Below are 26347 nucleotides of genomic sequence, written 5' to 3'. Positions count from 1 at the left end.
TTCCTACAGAATAGATTTCTAGTCCCCAGAAAAGTCATTATACTCGAACATAATATGTGTTCCAAAATTCTACAACTGATCGACGTTGGAGATGTAGGTCTATAATTCTGCGCATCAGTTCGACGTCCCTTCTTGAAAATGGTGATGACCTGTGCCCTTTTCCAATCGCTTGGAATGCTATACTCTTCTGGATACCTACGGTACACCGCTGCAAGAAGGGGGGCAAGTTCCTTAGCGTACTCTGAGCAAAATCGAACGGGCATCCCTTTCCTCTTTTGAGCGATTTTAATTGTTTTTCTATCCCTCTGTCATCTGTTTAGATATCTGCCATTTTGTCATCTGTGCGACAATCTCGAGAAGGAACTACAGTGCAGTCTTCGTCTGTGAAACAGCTTTGTGAGAAGACATTTAGTATTCCGGCCTTTTGTCTATCAATCTTTGTTTCAATACCATTTTGGTCACAGAGAGTCTGGACATTTTGTTTTGTTCCACCTACCGCTTTGACATAAGAGCAAAATTTCTTAGGATTTTCTTCCAAGCCAGTACATTGTGTTTAGTACCATACAGGTTCTTCGAGGGACATTGAGGCCAGGAACATGATGAGCCGAGTTCTTAGTGAGATGTCTATAGTTAACATTTGCCTGGTTCATACATGTTTCCGTTCTGCTATGGTGTCCTGATTGCTTGAGTCCAGAAGGGATTTCTTGACTTTAATCGTGTCGGGCCCTGCAGATCAGCGTGTATTGGGAGTGTGGTGTCAGCAGCAAATTTTAGCATTTCTCTTTGGACTGCTTCTTGTCTGCGGAACAAGGGAGTTTCAGTATTTACCAGCACAGAGACCCATGGTGTTGGTGTAGGTCTCACATTTCCAGTTATTGTTTGCAATGTGTCATTTAGGCGAACATCTACTTTGCTGACGTGTGAACTGTTAGCTCATACATGCTCACAGGAATCTGCAAAGCTGTAGACCAGAGACCAGAGCAAAGGAGGAAGTGCGAAGTGTTGTACTTCCCAGGTAGAGAGCTACAGACCTATTTCTCTGCTATGTGTGATATACAGACTTCTCGAGAAAATTCTCCTAAAGAGAGTGGTGCAGCAATACCCGTAGAGCAAGCTGGTTTCAAGTCGAAGAGGAGCTGCTGCGATCAAATCCTGGCGCTAACCACGCATATTGAACGTGATTTTCAGAACGACCGGTGCAGTATTTATAGATCTCTCAGGCGCATACTACACAACATGGCTTTAAGGATTACTGTATAAGCTTGCTACAGTAGTCAAATGTAAGAAGCCGCCATCTGAAATGCAGTACAGACTGTTGTGGTGTCACGTTACGTGATGAGGATGCCTTTAGTTGAAATCAGAATCGTCAGCACTTATCGATTTGCCGAAAAAAAATTTTGAAAGTGTGTGTGTAGGCACTGGAAATTTCACAGTCGATCTAAATTTCCTTGTTTCATTAAAATTCGTAAGATGCATGTCGGCATTGCTTAGTATTATCTTTCTGCTTACCAATAATTAATTTTATGTACAGTGACATATCGTTGGATTTCCCTGTGTTGCACTGTTATCACTGATCATTTTGTAATGACGAAGAGCGTCTTTGATTATTGGCGTCGAGGTGTCCATGTTGTGATAGTAGTGAAGCCGAATGCTTGTTAAATATTAATTTACAACAATTTCGAAACTTCATTGCAGTCAAGGAGGTTTAAGACGAGGTTGGACGCGTTTCGCCGAACTCAGATAGGTTTAAATGTGAGTAGTTGAGATAATGATCTTGCTTTTATACCTGTAAACGCCATTTTGTGATTTGTTTGAAGTGCCACAGTTTTTGTATATTAGCTCTTCCCTTTTGTTATTAGCTGCCTTATTTTGATTTTTAATTTTGAGTCGTTATAATTTCCAAGGAATCTTGGAGGATATTTCATTATAGCATTTAATATATAATAGGATACTGGTCCTGACGCCATTTTGAATCTGATTCCTGGCCCGGCGCCGGGTAGTAGACGTTGCTATAAGGTGACTGGTTAAATTAATGTTTATTATTAGAAAAGCAGGATAAGTAAAAGCAGAAGGGAAATAGAACATTATTTTAATGTTTGTTAAAGCACGTGAACCTTTTAAGAGTTGAATTATGTAAACGTACGTATTGCAGCTGCACATTTTGAATTTAGCGGTGGATATTTATATTGCGATTGATGATAAGATGTTTTATGGTACATTGCGGTTTATTTTCCAATTTGTATTGGTATGAGAGTTAAAACATTTAAAACGGACAGCGGTAATGGCAACCATTTCGATTTCTTCTTTGATCCAGATTTATCACCAGTCGTGTCATCCATGCTTTACGGGTTTGTCTACTTATTTTCTTCGTACGTTTAAGTACGCCGTTAATGGTAAAATGAAAGTGCTGTAGTAAAAATTGTGCCAGCCGTCATGAATGATTTACTGCTTTTGTAATTTGAATTATTCCAAATGTTGTTTCTCGTATAAATCTTGGAAACTAAGGTCGTAAAAAAACTCAGTAGTTTCATTGGTATAACATTTGATGAGTCTTCATTGATTTCTTACCGCACTTTTCCACGTAAAATGTCAATCGATGGTGAAGTTCTAAGTGGAAAAACAAGACAAATGTGTCCTGAAACTTTCTTCTTAATAGGCCTAAATGAAAGTTGACGTGTACTTGTTACCTACTTTTCGCTGAATTTGAGCGGTTTGTGTAATGTGAAGTTTATTGAAGCTCTGCTAATAGATTACCTAGCTAAGTTTTACTTGTTTTAAAAAGTAGTATGCACATAGGATAATGCAAAAATACGTTGTTACATATCTTGCAAGCATACCAGCTCTAGATACCTGTTTCGCCTTGTATTTTGTGCTTTTAGTACTTGTCATTGACAAGATGTGTGCTGTAGGGAACCGTCATCTGGTTATAATTCGCCTTGACTGTCTTGTAAGAAACAGTTGCTCAGTATGTAACACTGTTTTCGTAAAAGGTAGATAGTACTCGAAATTAATTTTAAAAAAGCTGTATTAATGTACATTCATAAATGCCTCTTTAGTACCGTAGTATGTATATAGGCTATACACCATACGTAAAATATGAAACATGCAAGTGAGAGCCATTATGGAACTCTGTTACAACTGTTTCTTTGCATTCAGTTTACATGCTAGCTCTCCAACTTAATGTTAAGTCATGGGGCTGTGGTACGGATTAGTCTGTGCCATCAGCTAATATTCCAGCGACTAGCTGCAGTATCACAATCTAGTCACAGGCTGATCTGCAAAAGGCCCTTATACTCAGTTTATGAACCATGTTTGTCAAATTATTGGCTGTATGGTGACAGACTATGGGAGAAATTGATAGCTGATTTTACAATCCAGTTTCATGTTTGTATCTGGTGAGGAGTAGAAAGTTGCTTGCCTGATTATTATTCATAACTTTTTAAAAACTTAGTTTAGTATGTTGTGCATTGCACTTAATATATTGTGCACTAGTGTCAAAATACGTCACACTATGGTATGCACAGTGAGATAGCTGCTTCAGAATTTGGGTTAAATTTGATGGCCATATGGATAGCTACAGTTAATTTAACAAATGAGTTTGATCATTGACAGGGGCCTTGACTTACTTTTGCACATGTTATTGCTTTAATGATATAAATGAAAGCTGTATTGGAAAAGAAACGGGTGGAGCATATCCCATTCCCACCTCCAATGGGAAAAGTATGTATGATCGACTGATGTAGCTTGGTAGCATTCAACTAATTGCATCCGAACACAAAGGGGAAATTATGGCTATTATTTTTCCGAGAACTTTCAGTTCGGTATCCAGTAATGATTGCATACTGTGGAATAACGTTTTCTGGAGATCCCCATTTGGATATCTGGATGGGATTACTTGGGTTAACGGAAACGTCAGATTCCATCCGTCGATAATTTCGAAGAATGATTGCCTATCGAAGTCATGGGTTCCGAACGATACATATCGAACGTATGATTGTAAATGAATCATGTGACTTTGTTGGTGGGTGTTATGATCAATTATTTGTGATTGTCAGTTTTATTTGTTTTCAGTCTTTCCCTTGGTTGTTGTTATTACATACCTCCACAAATTGCTTGTGAGTTGGTAGGGTAACCTAGACGGTTTCTGTCGGTAGTGAGTGGGATGTCTGATGGTGTTGACGTAGGCAGATTCTCTCACATGGAAAAATGCAATTCCATGCTCATCCAGCATAGAAAATTGACTTTTTGCCGCAAATATGGAGTATTACTGGCTGAGGAAAGCAGGGACTGTGTAGACTGGTGGTGCGAAGTGTGTACAACTTCGTAAGAACAGTTTTGATGCTAAAATACCGTTAGTCTCATTGTGGACAGTGTCAAAAAGTGAAAAAGTATCGGGAAGAATACTTGGTTCGACTCTTCCAAATTATCCATGCAGACGAGCGTAATTCGTTTATCTTGCTGGATTCTACACTACACCTTGCAAGTGACAGCATCGGAAATTTACTTATCTGTTAATACCGCGTGGGACTATTTCTGGTTTTACAGAGAAGTGTTAAGTGGTAGTGCCGAACGACAGTGTACCGATTGATGGACCAAGTAAAGTTGTTTAAGTGGACGATTCTCACATAGCAAGAAGAACCAGAGAGGACGACCCTCAAAGAGTGAAATCGATGCTATTTGGGTATTCGGTGGAATAGAACGAGAGTCCCGGAAGTGTTTTGTTGTCAGAGTATTATCCAGAGACAAGATCACATTAGTGTGTCTGATAAAGCACTTCATACTGCCTAGTAGTAATGTCATGACAGACAGGTTTCAGTTCTACAAGACACTCAGAGCAGAAGGATTCGACCACAAATTCCTCAACCACTCTGTAGAGTTTGTGTCTTCGGATGACCCCAGTGTGCACCTGCAGAACATCAAGTGGCTATGGAAATCTATGAAGTCTTCCGTTAACAGAGGAGGGCGTCCAGGACAAAGAGACGAACTGTACTTGTTTCAGTACCTCTATTTCCAAAACTTGCATTTGTAGGGAAAAGTTAACACATGTGACACTCTATACCCATATTCCTGCGTGATACTGGCAGAGTTTACCCAGACTATGGCAAAAAGGTAATTTTTCCCATAGCGTACACATCACAACACCAATGACGAGTAAGGTAAGTGGTCTCCTTTGTAATTATAAGTACTTGTGTATCGCTCATCTTGCGTTGTTGCTGTAATGACCACAGTAAACATACTCACAACGCCCTCCACTAGAATCACATTCGTTATGTATTGTTTGGACCTCAAGACTTCGGTAGGCAATCATTCTTGGAAATTACCTACCCGTCTGCTTTGACCAATGACATCACCAATATGGCGGAAACTACCATTCATAACTACTCTCATATCGCGACTGTGACGTCATTACGTAAACATGACGATAAACACAAAAATAGATCGAACAACCATCACACATATTCCTCCAAAAATATAATGAAACTAATGGGACAAGTGGTGAAATTGGGGGTTTTTGGGTAGGGACAAACTAAAAGTAAACACACGCCACTAAACCAAATGATAAAATAAAATGACCACAACCTTCCCAAAACCAACTAAAAACAATATCCACTGGAATTGAACACTTCCTTGACCTAAATAGGTCAACAGAAAATATAGATACCAAATCATGAGACCCAAAACTACAACCAAGTCCACAATCATCACTACCTCAAAAAGCACAACAAACCAACAAAATTAGAAATGAACTTCCCTTGACCTGTATAGGTCAACAGCAACTACTGATACCACACTGTAAGTCTCAAAACCTGCACCACCACTACTCTTAATTTTACCTAAAAAAAACATAAAAATCAAAATTGGAATTGAACACTTCCCTGACCTGTTACCTTTACGACATCTCCACATATAGCCGTCCCTGATCTGAGACGCTAGAACTTTAGTAAGCGTCAATTCTTCACAACACACTGAACACTTCACGACTTCAGCCAACAGGCCGAATAGCCGAAGAAATTTTGCTAGAGACAATGCACTGTCCCTCATTATCGCAGACAACCGAAAACTGTTGACCTTGTCAGTCATATCCATACCTACCAAAGACATAAACAAAACTATTTACCAACATTCACATACAATGAATAAAAAACTACAGAAATGTTAACATATCAAAACCAAAATTGTTAACTCACTGAAAAATATTCCGCTGAAAGCACAGTCAATGCCGATACCACACAAGTGCAATGCTACCACGCAAATGAACCCGATACGCCATAAAAATGCCACCAGAGAGGACCACCAACTGTAACAATACACCACCGATAAACGTGCCACTAAAGCAAACTATACCAAAAACATAGCCTAACCTACAACCCATACACACACCACCAGAGAGCTCAACAATAACATCAAATGACACTTACAAACAAGCCACTCTTACAAACTAAACTCTGTGCCGTCGTGACTTCACAAACAGCCGCCGCCTTATGTCACGGACCAAAGCCAACGGGTGGAATCGGACGCTTCAGTTGGCCCAATTACTTAGTAGGATGTTAGCGGGAAAGAAAGAACTGTAATTCTGTGGATCAGTGTGTGTAATGTTAGATTTATTGTTGGGTAGACAGGTTAGAGAATTCAAAGAAGGAATAGATAAATTGAAATTAGATCAGTGTGTCTTAGTGAATTGCAGTGGGATGATTAACAGGACTTACTAGCTTAGGATTTATAATAAAGATTGAACAGGGGTAACGCAGAAATAGGCTATAATGCATAAGGAAAGATTGGTAAGCCGTTGTGAGCAGCTGAGGGAACAAATTGGCTTGCTACATACATATGGTATTTGGACAGCAAAATAACTGACAAAGCCGAGATGATATAAAATGTAGACAGGCCAGTAGTGAGAACCACATTTTAATAGTAAAATTAGTTAATATAAATTTTAGATGTTTGAATGTTGGTTCTTTCTGAAGGTATTCACCTGCAGTATAGACTTGTTAAGAAGTGACACGTGGACAATAAACAATTCAGACAAGAGCAGAGCAGCTTTTGAAATGAAATGTGGCGCTGTGGTGGTATGTAATGGTAAATGGGTTGATCGAATAACTAATATGGTGGTACGGAACCGAATTGAGGAGAGGAGGAATGTATAGCACATTGTGATCCCACAGGAGTTTATCTGTTGGGTAATAGCACTTGGGAGGGGGGGAGGCATAAGAGCTGTAGATGGACTCTTAAAAGTATAGTAACTAGTTCAAATGATTAGGTTGTGGTTATTGTGAAGAGGCTTGTGCCGAATAAACTACGGCGAATAGATGCATTAACGCATTCTGATCGCTGTCCATAGAAGTCGTGGTTGTATTCTGATTACTGCAGTAGTCATAATCTGAGTGAAGCTCTCGTAATTAATACATGATGTATTATTTCCAAGCCATGATGGCTTGTAATCAGTTGTTCACTCTTCCAGTACTTCGGACAGCTGGTAGATGGCTGTGCCTGCTTCCATGGGTGGCTTGACAAATTAGGAGTGTCATCAGTTCCAGTGTATTTTTTGTTACTGTTCTTTCATAGTGGCCTGAACTGCAAAAGTTTGTCATAAGATGGGACACAGCTTGACTGACAACAAATCCTAGTAGTGTTTCAAGAATCTGGTTCTGAAATTGACGATGATGGTTTTGAAATGGCTGTTAGTATTTGAGAAACACAGTAATATGCTTTTCTGCATCTTACAAGTAGGAGCCAAACAATCTCGAAAAAGTGTAAAACTTTTGGAAAAGTTGGCACAGTGATGAAGTGTAGAAATGATTGCACAGTAGTGAGGATGGGAGGCAATGTGAATGTTGCCTAAACAGTTCATCTTGTTGGATGGTGTGAAACAGCCAGTTGCAAGCTGGGTAATTCCATGAAAAGAGTATACTGTCACTTAACATGGAAAAAGCGTTTTCACCTGGGAGAAAGTATATTTTTAACTGGGAAATCTGGGTTTTTTTTTCCTTCTCCATGTATACACCCTGTCATATAATGTTTCATTTTCATATTAATTCCTCTTTGTTGTACAGATGCTAATTATGTAACAGTGGAATGGACTAGCTAGTCACTGACATTGAAGTAGTGCTTTATTGTTCTGCAAGTATAGGGAAGGGGCAAGTGCTCTTGAAAATTGAAGCTGATCTTGTAGAAGCTCAGGTAGAATTGAAGCTTTGAGTTGCAGTTGACAGCAGCAAGTTGGATGAGTGGGCTGAGGTCAGACATGCTAAATCATGCAGATTTAAGAGCAGTGTGTATGCTAATGTTAATCAGCTACACAGCTCCAGAAATTCTACAAGTGTACTGGGACTTTTCTTGCAAGTACTATCCTTTTAGAAATATTCACTTTACTGCAATAGCACCCTTTCATATTGAGATGTTACAAGTAACTCCATAAATTCTTGGCTATCAGTATTAAATATTTCATCTTTATGAACACCTTAATTACAGGTAGCCTAAATTTTGCGACAAAGATACAAAAATTTATAAATAAAAGGTTTAAACCCGGGTCACTGAAATACGTCACTTCAAGGACACTCCCAAAGTGCCGCAGAGTTGGTAGTATAACTAATAAAAAAGTGAGGAACGGGAGGCACCAAGTCTACTGAACCAATAACACCACCGAACAAAAGCCAGTTCCGCCGTAAATGCTGCCACGTTGCCGGCTTCTGTGTAAACATTGTATGTTAGTGTGCCAGTGCCTGCTGCTGTTTTGTGTTACCGCCTTGACTACAGTTTTTGTTTGTTACACAATGTCTCCAAAACTATGTCGTTCACCAAGTGACAATCCGTTGCGTAGTAGAGTGCCATTAAAGAGTCATGCTTTGGAATTACTACGGAGGACGCAAGAGTTTTACGAGCAAGAAAAAAAATTTGTTTCTGTTCATGGACATGAGTTGATTGCTGCCGATAAAGTTTGAGCATACCTCGAAAACTCTAGGACTTAGTGAAAGAACAGTTATAAGGAAAAGGGTGCTACTTCAAGACTTAAGACAGTGAAATAGTGTGGAAGAAAGCCTCTGTGGAAGAAAGTGTTTTTAAGTACTCCGGGCAACGAAAAGCAGCAGCCTCGTCGTATTACAGATATTCTTTCCAATCCGATGCAATTGGTCGGCACATAAACGGATACTATAAAAGGAAAGAATACCCCACAATAGCGAAGTTGCTAATTTCTTTAAAAGAAAGTGAACTTTTCTCAGGGGGAAAACATCACTGAAGATAATATTAAAAAGTATGGGCTTCTGTTTTAAAAAGTTAGATGGACGAAAACTGTTACTAGAAAAAGCTCATGTCGTTGCAGCTCATACCATTTTCTTGCACAAAATTGTAGGAAAGGACATACTCAGTCATATGGTTAGACGAAACCTGGGTCAACGCTGGAGAATCAGTTGAGAAATGCTGGACAGATGATACTCTGAATAGCAGCAGTCGTCAGCCTACAGGAAGAGGATCACGATTAATTGTGGCCGATGCAGGACCTTTAAATGGCTTTGTGTCTGAAGGACTTATAGTTTTTCAGTTGAAAAAAAAAATGGTGACAACTATGAGGATATGGACCACCCACAGTTTTTACAGTGGTTTAAAAATTTGTTGCTCCAGTTTAGCGTTCAGTTTTTGTGATGGACAATGCGCCACACCATTCTGTGATTTTAGATCAAGCTTCCACTTCTAGTGACTGTAAAGAAACTATGGTGCAGTGGTTTGCAGGCGAGGCACAAGCTGCGGACATGAGCGTGATAAAACTGCTGTTATAATCGCTCGTCAAGCAAAATAAGCCTGTGACACCTTAATATGTTGTAGGTGAAATTGCAAGCGAACAGGGTCACTTTGTAATTAGGCTACTGCCTTGTCACTGCCATTTTAATCCAGTTGAATTGGTTTGGAGTGAAGTCAAGGCGTACATTAGAAGTAACAACAAGACTTTTACTATAACAGAAGTGGAAAGACCGCTATGTGAAGGTCTTCCTATGGTAGACGCTACCTCGTGGAGGAGAAAAGTAGACCCTGTTGCTAAACTGATAAGAGAGCACAGACTATAGATGGCATTATAAATGAAAACGAACAATTAAGGATGATGACGAAGACAACAGTTTTGGCGCCTATTCTGATGACAGTGAAAGAGAACTGTATGGAATTACACCATTGACATCATAAACTGGTTAGTGTAAATGTATGCAAGATTAATTCTTTTTTCTCTCTGCAATCGGGTGGGCTATGTGTGTACTTTATTTCTTTCTATGAGTGTGGATAGCATGTTATTCGGTGTGCTTAGATTTGCATGACGACGTTTTACATGCAGCTATTACTGTAACTATTTGGACGCCTTTTCATAGATATTGTCATTAACTTCAGGTGTTATTTCCCGGTTTAATATACTATCAAACACTTAGTCTCTGTCGTCGTTCTCTCCATTGTTAGAAAGAACGTACTTTGTTGCACTTACATATAAACATTGATTGTAGCTTACATTTACATAACGTACTTCGGAGTTGTGGGCATGTGCGGTGGCAGCTATTGCAACCTCACAATCACAATGTAGCCAACCACACGCGAGCTTTCAAGTGACATGTTTCACCCATCTGGGTATAGCGTGACAGCACATTGACGTAGTTAATCTGTGAGAGTTGGTTAACTAATTCAGTATTTTGGACGGTGTAGATTTCCAATATAAAATTCAGTGCACCAGTTTTGAATGGATGTAGACAATTATAAGTTGGGATTCCAGCTGTTTTTGACTAGTGACACAATTGTGTTGTACGCGATCATGGTGGCGTATTTTTGAATTGAGCTGTTTGTATATAGAATGTTGTGGTGTTCTGTGGTGCTTTTATGAGTTGGATCTTTGTTTCGAACTTATTTGTGAGGTATCCTAGTGAATTGTCATTGTTGTTTGAGTGTGTGAGCTTTCTGTGCTGGCTCGTGGTGAATTAGTATGATTTGTGCAGTGTGTGTGAAGGGTTAGTGCTTGTTTGGTATTATTAATGTTGTGTGTTTCATATTGTTGGATTTTTCTTTTTTTCAGTTATGAGTGTGACAAAAAATTGGGCAAAAATATGTTCATGATAAAAATTTTTGATTATTTGGACTGATTGCTGAAGATTTTATTTTTTTAGTGTACGTGTGTGGAGGGAGACTCAAATTTGTGATGAATTTGGTTGATAAGTAATATGTTGTTTTGTTTGTTGTATAATGTATGGTATGTGGGTTAATAGTTGCTTGTGTATATTGAAATTGATGTAAGTTTCATTAATTTTGGGGTTTTTCTTGTTAATGTTTGATAATTGTGTTGGGTTGTGGTTGGTAGGTATGTTGGATATTGGTTTACCGTTATTAGTTAGGTTAAATGTTTGATATTAGTTATGAGTTTTGGTTAGTAGGGCTGTGGACTTTGCTTTATACAGATAGGCTTAGTGAAGGTATGGATAATGTATTTGACAGTTTGAGTGTGTTTGTTTTGTGGGCTTTCTTTTAGCTGCTGTATAGATCAAGTGACATTTAGGTATCAAGTTTTGGAATTGTGTGTGGGTTCATGGTAGGTTCACAGTAGCTTCTATAGGTAAAGTGAAATTCATGATAACACTTGTTTGTGGGTTCCTTGTACCAAGGCATTCGTTTGAACTATATAGGTAAGCAGAATTTGTGATACCAGTGTTTTTCATTTTTGTTGAATGTTGAGTATTCTATTTACTTGATTTATGATAAATATTTGTTCTGAATGGTGTCGGATACTGGGTTTCTCTCTGCCCAGAACCACCTGCTTCTCACAGTTTCCCTGTTGGTCTCATATCTGGAGTCTAATATTTCACATACTATTTGTTATATATGGTGTAATGGGTGGCAATAGGGTAAATATATTGCATACACCTGAAATAAGGGCGCCGGTCAATGCAGAAGTGTAGAATTGCAGCTTTTGGTAAGCCCAAAACTTGTTACATAAAACATTTAAAGCTGCAATTGTCATAAGAAGTTCAGGTTTTTGGATGTTTTCTATTAGTTTGTGAGGTATGCAGAAATTTTTTTTAGTGTACCCTTTGAAATAGTCTTGTGTGAAGTGTGTCTTGAAAGGTATTACTGTGCTCTTTGAGGTTGTCACATCTTTCCCATCTCATCTTCATTTCCTCTTATGTTTACCGTATTTACTCGAATCTAAGCCACACTTTTTTTCTGGTTTTTGTAATAAAAAAATATGCCTGCAGCTTAAGAGTCGAGTGCAAAGTAAGTATAATTTCTGAAAAATGTTGGTAGGTGCTGCCACAGCTACCTTCTGCTGTTGAATATATGTAGCGCTACACAGGCATGCTTTGCAGGTACAAAGATAAATACTGGTGCCAAAACCTCTGCGTCAGTAAATAAATTTAAAAAAAAAGGTTGAAGACGAGCTTTTTATCTTCCGCCCCGAGTTTTGACCACTGCATTTTCATACATTATCCATCAAAGTAAATAAAAATTCTGTATTGTTCATCTTCGAATGTTGCAGTGTTTCAATGTACTACGAAAATCCGACTGGCAAGACTGTTTGACATGTTTGTCAGTATGGCAAACTCTACGTTCTGAATTTTTTCCTACCTTCGAGAAGAGATGGTTGCTAATAGGAACTTCTAGGAATTGTGAATCACATGCACTATTCTCTTCACCATAAGAATGATACCAATATAAACATTTTGCCATGTATTCTTTCATGTTTGCTGCTATCTCATTTAAATTCTGTCTGCCTAATAAAATACGAAACTAGAGCGAGACAACAGCAAACATGGAAGAATATACATATCATTCATGTTTATATTCGTGTTATTCTTATGCGTAATAGTCATACAGTCAGAAATGAAGCATGGCAATTGACTAGATTTTTAAATCAAAGATGACTAATTTCTGTGCAGAATGTAATGTACTAAAGAGGCGTCTCCAAAGATTTTCAAACGAAGAAAATTTTCGCTAAACTCTTGTTCAGAACATTTTCAATCATTCGCAGTCTATTATTTGGTTGTTGTTGATCATTATCGAAGAAAGCCTCAGTGTAAATAATAACAAATAGCAGTCTCTTGCCATTGTTTCACTAATAAGATGATTTCTCTCTCTCTCTCTCTCTCTCTCTCTCTCTCTCTCTCTCTCTCTACACACACACACACACACACACACACACACACACACACACACACACACACACACACACACACACATTATCAGAATGCGACAAACAATGCATGACACAGTACAGTAATGCATCTTCAGCTTAGGGTGATGTAAACACCTATAACAAAGAAAACGGCACTTATCAGATCAAAGAAAATTAAGCAATCAATTAAAGTCAGGCGAAGCACGTGGAAAAGGAAAGGTACTCATATAAATACAGACGGAGTGCCTGACACACAGCAATGGCTACCTGGTAAAGCTTAACTGCTGAGCTTACGACTCGTACCAAACTACTGTAGCTGTATCGTCATTCATTTGACCTAAATTGTCTCATATTACAATTGATCAACTTTGTTTCAATTTGGAGGTGGGGCCTAAAACTTTTCTCTCCCCTAGAATTTAGAGTCTCAAATTTCAAGTGTGGCTTAGATTCGGGATTTTTTTTTTTTTCCTTTATTTCGAGTCTCATTTTTCAGGTGTGGCTTAGAATCGAGTGTGACTTAGATTCGAGTAAATACGGTATATAACAGCCTTAAAAGTTAAGTTTCCGTTGTATACTATTCCTATATATTCTTTCCCCCACTGCATTCCTTTCTGATCTTGATATTAATTTGCCATCTGAGCTCTTCATGCTCATACAACTGCTTCTTTCTCCAAAAGATTTTGAATTTTTCTGTAGATGGCATCTATCTTTTCCATTGCCATGCATAGATCTACAACTTTGCATTTTTCCTCTAGCCATACCTGCTTTGCCATTTGCCACTTTCCCTCATTCGTTTTTTTTAGATGTGTGTACTTTGCTTGCCACAGTGTTACATTTCCTTGTTATGTCATTTGAAATCCTGTTTTTGTTTCAGCTAATTGACAGTTTTGATTGCACTAGCCATTCCAAGATGAGCTACAGCAGCTACAGGCAGAGGTGAGTGGCACAGTTTGAAAACTTTGTTCAGTTCATGTAACATGAAAGAAGCTGCTATTATAACTCATATGTAACAATGCTTAAAGTGGGCACCAGCTTACCGACTTCCCCTTTCTCCCTCCATGAACTACCACGTGGAGAGCAGTCCAACCATCTTCTGTGATTTCACAATTCTCTTATTGTAAATCTCCACATTTTGTTGCTTTCTTCCACACATACCAGTTTATTTACCCTGTTTCTAATTCCCCTTTCTCATATTTTGTCATACTACCTCCAATTTTCTTTCCATAATTTTTGAGATGGTAATGTAATTCTTCAGCATGTAAGCAACAAAAAGTGACCTGGCTGGTATGGTTTGAAAGTGGACCCTTTTACTGAAGTAGCTATTTGTACTTGAACTGGGCCCACTAAATATTTTAGGTGGCAAAACAGTACCAGTTCACCTGCAGGAGGGATTCTTGGGTAAGTGACGAAGTGAACGTTTTTGGGGTTGGGTGCAAATTAATCATCTGTAAAATGTTAATAGCAATAGATTTTGAAGCTTAGAGGTCTTTTCTTACTAAAATCTAGACCTTGTGGGTCTATCTTCAATCACACTAAGGTACCTGATGTACAGTAATTGCAGAATCTGACACATAATCTACCACGAGCAGTGGAAGAGTTATTTTTGTGGTTGTCTACATCATTTGCTTTGAGTAGTGCAAATTCTTTACACAGACCTGTGGTGTAAACTCTTGGGCATTTCTTAATTTACTGTAACTAAAATGTTGTTGAACTTATAACAAATTTAGACCTAAAGACAGTATACATGACATTTTGGTGGGTATCAAATGTCCATGTGCTAGGTGATGAATCTGGATATGTTAATGAAATACACTAGGTGATCTAAAAGTACCTGGACACCCCCCAAAACATAAGTTTTTCATAGTATGCGCGTTGTGCTGCCACCTACTGCCAGGTACCTCCATATCTGCACCTCAGTAGCCATTAGACATTCTTAGAGAGCAGTATGGGGCACTCCGCTGAACTCAAGGACTTCGAACGTGGTCAGGTGGTAAGTCTGTTGACTGACTGAGACCACTGAAAGTTGAAGAGGGTCATAATGTGTAATAGGCAGACATCTATCCAGACTATCACACAGGAATTCCAAACTGCACCAGGATCCACTGCAAGTACTAAGACAGTTAAGCGGGATGTGAGAAACTTTGATTTTGTGGTAGAGCGGCTGCTCATAAGCCACACGTCATGCTGGTAAATGCCAAATGAGAACTCATTTGGTGTAAGGAGCATAAACATTGGATGATTGAACAGTGGAAAAACGTTGTGCGGAGTGATGAATTACAGTACATGATGTGGTGATGCCATTTCATGATGTGGGTATGGCGAATGTTTGCTGAATGTCATCTGCCAGTGTGTGTAGTGCCAACAACAAAATTCAGAGGCAGTGATGTTATGGTGCGGTTGTGTTTTTCATGGAGGGGGTTTGCATCCCTTGTTGTTCTGCATGGCATTGTCACAGCACGGGCCTACATTGATGATCTAAACTCCTCCGTGTTTTCCACTGTTGAAGAGCATTTCGGGGGTGGCAGTTCCAGAATTACTGATGTAGGACGCCACAAATTTGTAATTTTCAGCCAGGTGTCTGGATACTTCTGATCTTAGTGTACCTTTGGAGCATCAACATTAAGGTTAGCAATAAGTTGATATTATAAAAGAGTATTGCGAATTAATGCGTGGATTAAGATACAGAGTACAGGTGAACCATAGAAGATATGCAATGTTAGAGGTGGTTGTTATAGTGGGGCTAAAGAGACAAAAAGCGGGTCTTACTGTTCTTACGGAAAGACCTTGATATGCAAACAAGTGCAAAATTTTCTCTCTATCTTCCATAATTTGTTGCTGTGGGCTCTTGAAACTTATTGTATTTCTGATAATCCAACTCTGCAGAACATAGACAAGCACAAGCTCCCTTCTCCCCCCTTACATTGCAACCTGTGTGCACGTGTATCGGTCAGTGAATAAATGGTTCATATTTGAGTGTTAATGGTATATCTTTGTTACTACAGTTTGGTGTTTTTCTATTTGTCATGAAACGATTGCTCTCACTTGTCGTGGTTCATGAATTCAGTTTATTATAACTTTTTTAGTTTCTCCACTATCTGTTTGATGTAGCTGCAGAAATAATGCACTTTTGGACTTTCGGTAGTGCACCATCTGGAATGACAAGAGGACGTGGTTTTGGTGGCCGTGGTGGATCACGTGGCGGTCGTGGAGGTGGTGAAAGTTCATGGGGTTCTACTGGACGTGGTACAGGTAGAGGTGGCTTTTCGGGTCCATCACGAGGAAGATTCAATTGGTACAAGGAACATTCTTCGCCCAGTTTTGATTCTCGCAGTAGATATGGCTCAGGTAAGTTACTGAAGTTCAGAAATTCTTTATTGAAGGCTATTGACTTTAGGTGTTTGAAAATGAGTTCTTAAGTTGATAGGTTTCATATTCCCAGAAAAATAGTTAATAGCCCAAGAACCCTAATTTCCATGTAGTAGAGTGCAGATTAGACAATTCACAAGAAGATATTATGTGTAGCCTATTGTCTACAAACAGTTGCAATGGCATGTTGGATAACTGTTACACTTCTCATGCTTTTGACTGAAGTACTAATAATGGGACCCACTTCTTAGGTCTGAAGTTTGACTTCTTGCAAGCTACACTTTCCCAACAAAAAATGGGAAAGTTGTTTTTCATCCATTGTGTAAAAAATTTTATCGATCATTAATCTTTTGGTGGCTGTAGACACTGTTGCAATAAGTGTCGCAAACTTCATTTAAAACACAGTTTACATTCTTATAAAACAATACAAAACATACATTTTGCGTACTTCACAATAATTCGTCAGTACAGGGTGTCATGGGGTGTCATGTATACTATGTTGAAGTAGAGCTATCTATGTTTAGCAAAAAGTGTTTGAGAAAAGGTAGTTATTCATGAACTAAGTAGGAATCCCTGAATAATTGTTCCCTACAACAACCTTTCTTGCTGTGCAAAGTAACTCCAGTGAAGGCATACTTCTGTTCTTTTTGTATACTATTTTTGTTTCATTGTAGAAATTATTATGTCGGTTTGATTTTATAAATAATTATATTTGTTGCATTGTCGATATAGTGGATTTTTTAAATGGTGTCAACTAATTTAGAACTAGTCTTTGCACAAATGGATTGTCTATGTATATTTCTGTGAGCAGAACAGTGGAGCTGTACTGTCTTGCTGTCATTAAGATGAAGTAGCTGTACTAATACACACAAAGATCAGTCAGTGCTCTTAGTTTTCCTACATGTTACAAACTGCTCGTATATGCATAATATTGCCATTTGGCAACACACACAGGATGTATACACTCCAGGGCAATGGGGGAAATTCGGGAATTTTTCATCTGGGGAAAAAACTGAAGTTTTTAGAACTGCAGAAGTTTTTCATTGTTTTAGTTTCAGTTAAATTTTTTTGATTGATGAACTGATAGTCTAACAAAGAATTTTACTTTAGCCCACTGCTGCAGAATAATACTGCACCAATAAAACATAAATGAGAGAATAACAACAAAATACAGTGCACAAACAAGTGTCTGCTGAAAGCAAAATGTCGAAGGCTTTTGGATGAAGACTGTGCAATACTTTATGACAACAAACTGCTTTTGAAGGACGTGACGTCGCAGCTACTTAGTCTCCAACAGATCACAGGGAAAAAATCTTGCAAGTGTTGATATTCACTGAATATCTGGCATCATTAGCTGACAAGACCATGTGATGTAAGCTATGATTGGCTGACAAAAGTGCATTACAATCTCTATTCCAGTGTTCGGAAGCCACCTTGCTGTGTGTGTGGTGGAATTTGTATTTACACTTAATTTGAAAATATGCAGTGTACATATTGTTTCAGAATATACTGTTCTTTTGCTGGATTTTCGTTTACTCATGTGCTGGCAAGTTCTATGCCGATCTATAAAACCTTTACCATTCAAAAGATTGATATGTTTTACAGTTCTTGGGGAAACAATGTCTTTTCACATGGGAAAATCTCTATTTTTTAACTGAGAAATCCAGGAAAAATCTAGTATTTTTTTACTTTTTGCTTATACCCCCTGGCAGTTTGATTGCATGGATCTGAGCTGTGTGTGTTGTGTGCTGGAATTGTGTGTAAATCAGGTCACATTTAAAGTAATTATATTCATAAAGTACTTTTGACCTACCCCAGCTTTGCGTGGGTAGCATACAAGTATCTATGGCCAGACTGCTTGTCTGGTGTGGCAGTAATTTTATACGCAAACCTTCCCCTCATGTATTGGTCTATGTAATAATGAAAACCATATTAAATCCCCGCTGTAGTTCCTGGCATTAGCCTTCATGTACAGATAGAAAAATGCAGTGTGGAACATTTATATTTGTAGATGTAGATTGGTGCTTAACATAAGCATAGATTGTTCTTGTTTGTTAATTAATCAATGGCAATCCAGGCTGGAATATTTTCAGTTTGTTGCCCTGCAGCTACATTGTAATCTTGTTGCTGTGAACATCACAGTAACTGTTTCTATTTTCAGTAGGATCAGAACAATGCTGTTTATTACTATTATATGGTAGATACAGTGTCCAATTCCAGTTTCGTGCTTTTGTGGTGAAGACGTTATGCACCAGTTAGGAATACTCTGAAGAAGGAAAAAAAGTACAGAATTGGATGACAGTCAAAGAAGTGTTATGGGTAGCTCAGTGGAGGAGAGGCCTGGACTCGGGCATTCTTCTTGGAACTTCCAATGTAGTTATTTATGAGATTGTTGACAAAGAAGAAAAAGTAGAGGAAAAGAATGAAATGCCAGCAGTGTTAAATGAAGTCATTGTAGTTGCAGAAAAATGAAATGCTCCAAACCTGAATAAAAAGTTTAAACTTACTTGCACAAGTAAGAAGTCCTGGAAAGAACTACACATTCCTAAATAGACTGTTACACTCCGTACACCTTCTGATAAATGCCTTCTGAAAGAGTAGTTTCATACATTTTTTGGACGTGAAATGTTGGACATTATTGTAGAAGAGGGGAAAAGACTTCGATTTAAAAAAAAAAAAAAATTATTGATGAACAGTGTACTATTCAGAGGGTGTTTTTCAAAGTAAGAGTACAATCTGAAGAAACCAAAAGGGTTGGTGCTTTAAAATATTTTTACATCAGATCTGAATTGCTTGGTGTGCAGCTTCGACTGCATACTTGAAGGTATTGTCACAATAAAAAATTTTATTGACATAAGAGCCAGTGGAAATTTTGTGCCAAGACTTTGTAGAGATATGAGAGTGCAAAAATTGTAATATATTTTTGCATACAGTTCTGTAGTTTAACTTTGCAAATGGAAATAAGAAAAAAAAGGCTCTGTGAGATATGTACTGCCTAAAGGAATGTGTGTGACTCTGACAAGAGAATGAAGAGATCTGGATGATGTGCAACATATGAAGCAGTGAATCGTGATATACAGTATTCTGCTGTGAAGTGATGTAACAGATTTGTCAGTGCTCAATAATTTTGTGGGAGTAAATCTGAGGACTGAAGTAGAAAAACATGACAAGAAGTTGAAATTAGTCAAGGTTGCTTGTCCCAGATATCATTTCATGAAATGCGTGGATCCTGTGTTCTGTGCTAGACTTGCATAGGTTCCAAATTCTTTCAAAGATACTCTATAGAATAGTTCTTCATATTCTTCGTCTGATGACAGTGAGTCTGGTTCTTTACATAAAAGATGTACTATCAAGTGGAATTCATTGGAGAAGCACACTTGTCTTAGTGCAGAGCTCAAGGAGGCCATAGGCAAAGGTTTGCTGTTAAGAGTGGGAAAAGTGATGCAAGTAAGGCAATAGTTCTGTTGACAGCTCGGAGACTGCAAAGGGGACGAGCTGCTATCCTGCTTGAAAGACATGCAACTTGATGGTGTAGAACATTTGCCTATTAAAGATATGAAAGGGAGCTTAAAGATTCCATTGTGAATTGGAATAGTCAGAGCAAAGTGTGTGAAATGTGAGGTGCATTTATATTTCACTGCAAATAGCTGTTTTTAGAAATTCCATGCTAAGTGATTGCATGAGATATCAAACTGTTAGTGTGTGACTAAAAATATGAAAAATTGTAGATAAAATAATAATTTCCTTCACATATAATGTCTCATTTTATTACTTAAAAGCGTATTTATATCCGAATAAAATCATTTTGGTTTCCAAGGTTGTCAGTTCGAATAAAATCATCAGGCTTTTAATGGCTATCTCCACCATTGTTGTCAAGAGTAAAACCATTAACTGCTGGGGCTGGTATGGTTTTCTATGTAGATAGACTAGTTTACAGCTCCTGGTACCACTCAAAGGGCCAAAACGACACAAGCCTGGGAGGAGATTTGGGCGGCTCGAAGCAGCTCTGGCCCACTGCTGGACCGAGTGACATCAGGTGGCACAAGTGGCTGGCGCTATGTTTGGAACGGCTGCTCCCACCTCCCTACAAGTGTCAAGCATTGCCTTTGCTTCCATTAGATATCCAAAGTCCACCCCAGTGCCCTATGAAGTCTGTACTGTTGGACTCTCTTAAAATTGTTGCCATTCATTCTAGTCTCAACTGCCTCCTTTGTAACATAATTTCCTTAAAAGTTGACAAATGTGCCAAGACTCACCATTATCAAACTGTACTTTGTGTCTATTTTCTAGGCAATACTCAGCTATGTCCGACTCGTAAGGCTCAGATTCCCTTTGTTTAATATGTCACTTCTGCTCAGTATAACACACTGCAATTGTGTGAATTGTTTGACTTATGCACATGCTTCCACATTCACAAGGGATGCCATACACCCCAGGAACACGAAGAGCTATATAGTCTTAAATAGGATGCAGCATATCTTGTATTTTGGGGGCGAGTTGGAACACTAGTCTTGGCCCATGTCTCTGCAGCACACATCATAACTTGCTGCACATTGACTCACAGAAAAGAGATTTTATGCAGACAAGCCACAGCAAAAATATGGGACATGTATTTATATATTTCATAAAGTTTTTTAGGTGTGTGAGTAAATAAAAATATTGTCCTCTTGGTAATTGTATGTTGTAGTGTTGCTCTTCGGGGATGAAAAGAAAAAGAATAGTTTTTTAATGTCAAAAGTGAATAGTTTGGTGGGCCACTTGGCAACAGAATCGGGGATTGATTACACTATTATAATAACATAGGTTGAGCATTGAATACCTGAATAAGAGCAGTATATATATACATATTAAAAACAAAGATTCCAAGCGGGAAAGTGCCGGCAGACAGGCGCGCGCACTCACACACACACACACACACACACACACACACACACACACAGAATTACTAGCTTTCGTAACCGATGGTTGCTTCTTCAGGAAGGAGAGGGAAAGACGAAAGGATGTGGGTTTTAAGGGAGAGGGTAAGGAGTCATTCCAATCCCGGGAGCGGAAAGACTTCCCTTAGGGGAAAAAAAAGGACAGGTGTACACTGCACACACACACACACACACACACACACACACACACACACACACACACACACACACATCCATCCGCACATACACAGACATAAGCAGACATATTTAAAGGCAAAGAGTAAGGGCAGAGATTTCAGTCGAGGCGGAAGTACAGAGGCAAAGAAGTTGTTGAAAGACAGGTGAGGTATGAGCGGCGGCAACTTGAAATTACCGGAGGTTGAGGCCTGGCAGATATCGAGAAGAGAGGATATACTGAAGGGCGAGTTCCCATCTCCGGAGTTCGGATAGGTTGGTGTTGGTGGGAAGTATCCAGATAACTCGGACGGTGTAACACTGTGCCAAGATGTGCTGGCCGTGCATCAAGGCATGTTTAGCCACAGGGTGATCCTCATTACCAAGAAGGGCGCTCGTGCGGCCGGCGCAAAGAAAGAAGCCGAAGGCGCCGCGCCCGAAGAAGGCGTCTAAGGCGAAGGCTTCGCCCAAGAAGAAGAAGTAAAAGGAGAGGGAAGGGTTGGCGGTTGGCGCTTGACACTGTCGTCTCGTCCCGCCCTGTCGCCTAGTGGCCGGCACGCAACAGAGGCTGTCGCGCGGTCCCGGACACAAAAAAAAAAATTTACATTCCCTCCGCAAACATGCCTTCACCCTAGCCAGATTACGCTCCCATATTTTATTTACTCAGGCTTGTCTGACATTTGGCATTACTCCCAAAGGCCTCACACTTAAAGTTCCCATCTCTGGCTGCAATCCTTCTTTCCATCAGTCCTTATACCAGTTCCAAACAGCACAATCCATAGCCCCCACCCGCCTAATCCTTCACCTATACATCGACTCGGCCAATGAACACACCCGTCAACTCCCATCCCAAATCAAAGTCCTCAATCTTTCCTCTCCCACATCCACACCGGCTGTACATAGCATCCTCCTACAGGCCAACCGCAAATTAGAACAACATGCCACCCTCCACCTCAAAAAACTATCCAATCTCCTGGTTTCCCTCCTCCGGAAAGGCAACTCACTCACCCTCCACAACCTTTCCAACAAACCTCAACCTCCTCTCATTGCACACAGACCCAGTCTCTCCCATCTACTCAATCTCCCACTTCCAGCTCCACTCCCCCCAACACCTCAAATTTCTAGTCAACACAATCTGGAACCACAACACCCCAATTCAGTAGTTAACCTTTCCTCCAAACCCCTCTCCCAATCCGAAACCTCTGTCGTATCCAAAGGCCTCACCTTCAGCCCCACTCCCGGGTTCAACCAAACTGCCCTTGTCAAAGATTTACTGTCCTACACTCGTAGTCTCTGCTGGAAATATCACTTTGCCACGAAGAGAAACAATCCTGATCCCACTCCTAATGATCCAACTCCCCAAGACACTATCCAAATTGAATCCTGCCTGCAACAGTTCCGTCCTCCATCACAGCGGGACCCACCTCCTCTTCCTCAAAATCACCCTCTCCAAACCTTCCAGGAATTTCTCACTTCCAGCCTTGCCTCTCAATCTTTCTTGAAAAACCTTAATCCTACTCCCAACATCACCACAGCCGAAGCCCAGGCTATCCGTGATCTGAAAGCTGACCGATCCATCATCATTCTTCCGGGTGACAAGGGTTCCACGACCGTGGTACTTGATCGTCGGGAGTATGTGGCTGAGGGACTGCGTCAGCTTTCAGACAACTCTACATACAAAGTTTGCCAAGGTAATCCCATTCCTTATGTCCAGGCGGAGCTTCAAGGAATCCTCAGAACCTTAGGCCCCCTACAAAACCTTTCACCTGACTCCATCAAACTCCTCACCCCACCGACACCTCGCACCCCTACCTTCTACCTACTTCCTAAAATTCAAAAACCCAAACATCCTGGCCGCCCCATTGTAGCTGGTTACCAAGCCCCCACAGAACGTATCTCTGCCTACGTAGATCAACACCTTCAACCCATTACATGCAGTCTCCCATCCTTCATCAAAGACACCAACCACTTTCTCGAACGCCTGGAATCCGTACCCAGTCTGTTGCCCCCGGAAACCATCCTTGTAACCATTGATGCCACTTCCCTATACACGAATATCCCGCACGTCCAGGGCCTCGCTGCAATGGAGCACTTCCTTTCACGCCGATCACCTGCCACCCTACCTAAAACCTCTTTCCTCGTCACCTTAGCCAGCTTCATCCTGACCCACAACTTCTTCACTTTTGAAGGCCAGACATACCAACAATTAAAGGGAACAGCCATGGGTACCAGGATGGCCCCCTCGTATGCCAACCTATTTATGGGTCGCTTAGAGGAAGACTCCTTGGTTAGCCAAGCCTGCCAACCCAAAGTTTGGTACAGATTTATTGATGACATCTTCATGATCTGGACTCACAGTGAAGAACAACTCCAGAATTTCCTCACCAACCTCAACTCCTTTGGTTCCATCAGATTCACCTGGTCCTACTCCAAATCCCATGCCACTTTCCTAGATGTTGACCTCCATCTGTCCAATGGCCAGCTGCACACATCCGTCCACATCAAACCCACCAACAAGCAACAGTACCTCCATTATGACAGCTGCCACCCATTCCATATCAAACGGTCCCTTCCCTACAGCCTAGGCCTTCGTGGCAAACAAATCTGCTCCAGTCCTGAATCCCTGGACCATTACACCAACAACCTGAAAACAGCTTTCGCATCCCGCAACTACCCTCCCAACCTGGTACAGAAGCAGATAACCAGAGCCACTTCCTCATCCCCTCAAACCCAGAACCTCTCACAGAAGAACCCCAAAAGTGCCCCACTTGTGACAGGATACTTCCCGGGACTGGATCAGACTCTGAATGTGGCTCTCCAGCAGGGATACGACTTCCTAAAATCCTGCCCCGAAATGAGATCCATCCTTCATGAAATCCTCCCCACTCCACCAAGAGTGTCTTTCCGCCGTCCACCTAACCTTCGTAACCTCTTGGTTCATCCCTATGAAATCCCCAAACCACCTTCCCTACCCTCTGGCTCCTACCCTTGCAACCGCCCCCGGTGTAAAACCTGTCCTATGCACCCTCCCACCACCACCTACTCCAGTCCTGTAACCCGGAAGGTGTACACAATCAAAGGCAGAGCCACGTGTGAAAGCACCCACGTGGTTTACCAACTGACCTGCCTGTACTGTGATGCTTTCTATGTGGGAATGACCAGCAACAAACTGTCCATTCGCATGAATGGACACAGGCAGACAGTGTTTGTTGGTAATGAGGATCACCCTGTGGCTAAACATGCTTTGATGCACGGCCAGCACATCTTGGCACAGTGTTACACCATCCGAGTTATCTGGATACTTCCCACCAACACCAACCTATCCGAACTCCGGAGATGGGAACTTGCCCTTCAATATATCCTCTCTTCTCGATATCCGCCAGGCCTCAACCTCCGCTAATTTCAAGTTGCCGCCGCTCATACCTCACCTGTCTTTCAACAACTTCTTTGCCTCTGTACTTCCGCCTCGACTGACATCTCTGCCCTTACTCTTTGCCTTTAAATATGTCTACTTGTGTCTGTGTATGTGCGGATGGATATGTGTGTGTGTGCGAGTGTACACCTGTCCTTTTTTTTCCCCTAAGGGAAGTCTTTCCGCTCCCGGGACTGGAATGACTCCTTACCCTCTCCCTTAAAACCCACATCCTTTCGTCTTTCCCTCTCCTTCCTGAAGAAGCAACCATCGGTTGCGAAAGCTAGTAACTCTGTGTGTGTGTGTGTGTGTGTGTGTGTGTGTGTGTGTGTGTGTTTTTGTGTGTTTTGTTCATGTGCCTGTCTGCCGGCGCTTTCCCGCTTGGTAAGTCTTGGAATCTTTGTTTTTAATATGTGGAAGTTTCTATATATGAGATCGTTTGGAGGAAACATTATCGTTTCTGTGCATTTTTAGTCGCAATGTAGTCATACCCGGATCAACGCTAAGGGACCAGAAGATTTATAGTCTTTAAAAGAAATGCAACACTACACAAAAAAGTTGGTTCAGAAATAATAGGAAAACGATAATGTTCCTTCTGCCTCATGCTGCGTTCGGCCCATCAGTGTGATCGTAATTTCTGGTGATCAAGTAACACAAAATAATCATCATTCAGGTAAATAAGGAGATGGAATCATCAAGGTTAATTTACTAAAATAAGCACACTTACCTTTAACACACATTTTTTTTAATGCTACGTACCTTTTCATATTAAATTACAATAAATGTCCATTGTGGTTAAATACTATACACATAAGTGAAAATGTCCTCTTGACGCTGTCTGTTCGAAATCAGTTACAAGAAACTATGTTTTCTGATTGGAAAAAATAACAATTAGCATTTTCACTCAATATTTTCACATAAAATAGAAAATACAGTTGTGGAACGCAGCAAGTCAGAGTCCGCCTTTCATAGAATACAAACAGTAAAAGGTGAGGCGCCAAAAGCCTCATTTGTCTTGAAACAACAGAATTATTTTTTATAGAATTAATCGATACATGTACATAGAGATTTACAGGCACTGCGCAAGGACGGCAAAGATAAAGAATAATAGATTCTGTCGATGCTATGCGATGGTTCATTTCTTTTACTTTACAATTGTTCGATAACTTTAGGCCATCAGGCGTTTACTATTGAGTGTGTATTAATGTTTGTGAGGCGAAAATTACTATTATTACGATGTATTGTGGTGTAGGTCAACAAACCTAAAATGCTGAGTAAATTTATCGTAAACAAAAATTTCTGTGTTTAAACTGCTAAATAGTATTTTGTCAGAACCTACACTAAAAT

At 40.1% G+C, this 26347-nt stretch overlaps 1 protein-coding gene across 5 annotated transcripts in view; it reads left to right on the top strand.

Annotated features, from left to right (window-relative positions):
* Positions 1–1399: 1399 nt before the first annotated feature.
* The window catches only part of LOC126275441 (trichohyalin-like), an 85195-nt gene continuing 60247 nt past the window's right edge, over positions 1400–26347 (top strand). Inside the window, exons 1-3 of one of the 5 annotated variants that reach the window (XM_049977198.1) lie at positions 1400–1752; positions 14007–14068; positions 16275–16477. In XM_049977198.1, coding sequence (XP_049833155.1) covers positions 14043–14068; positions 16275–16477 — 229 coding nt within the window. In that variant the 5' untranslated portion in view covers positions 1400–1752; positions 14007–14042. Of the gene's footprint in view, positions 1753–1794; positions 2017–14006; positions 14069–16274; positions 16478–26347 lie in introns of those variants that run through there. The other 4 variants (XM_049977202.1, XM_049977199.1, XM_049977200.1 and 1 more) reach the window with 4 other exon arrangements.

The sequence above is a fragment of the Schistocerca gregaria genome, chromosome 1, assembly GCF_023897955.1.
Source record: "Schistocerca gregaria isolate iqSchGreg1 chromosome 1, iqSchGreg1.2, whole genome shotgun sequence".
Taxonomy (NCBI): domain Eukaryota; kingdom Metazoa; phylum Arthropoda; class Insecta; order Orthoptera; family Acrididae; genus Schistocerca; species Schistocerca gregaria.
Note: the sequence above shows the minus strand (reverse complement) of the source record. Positions and strands in the feature narration are given on the sequence as shown.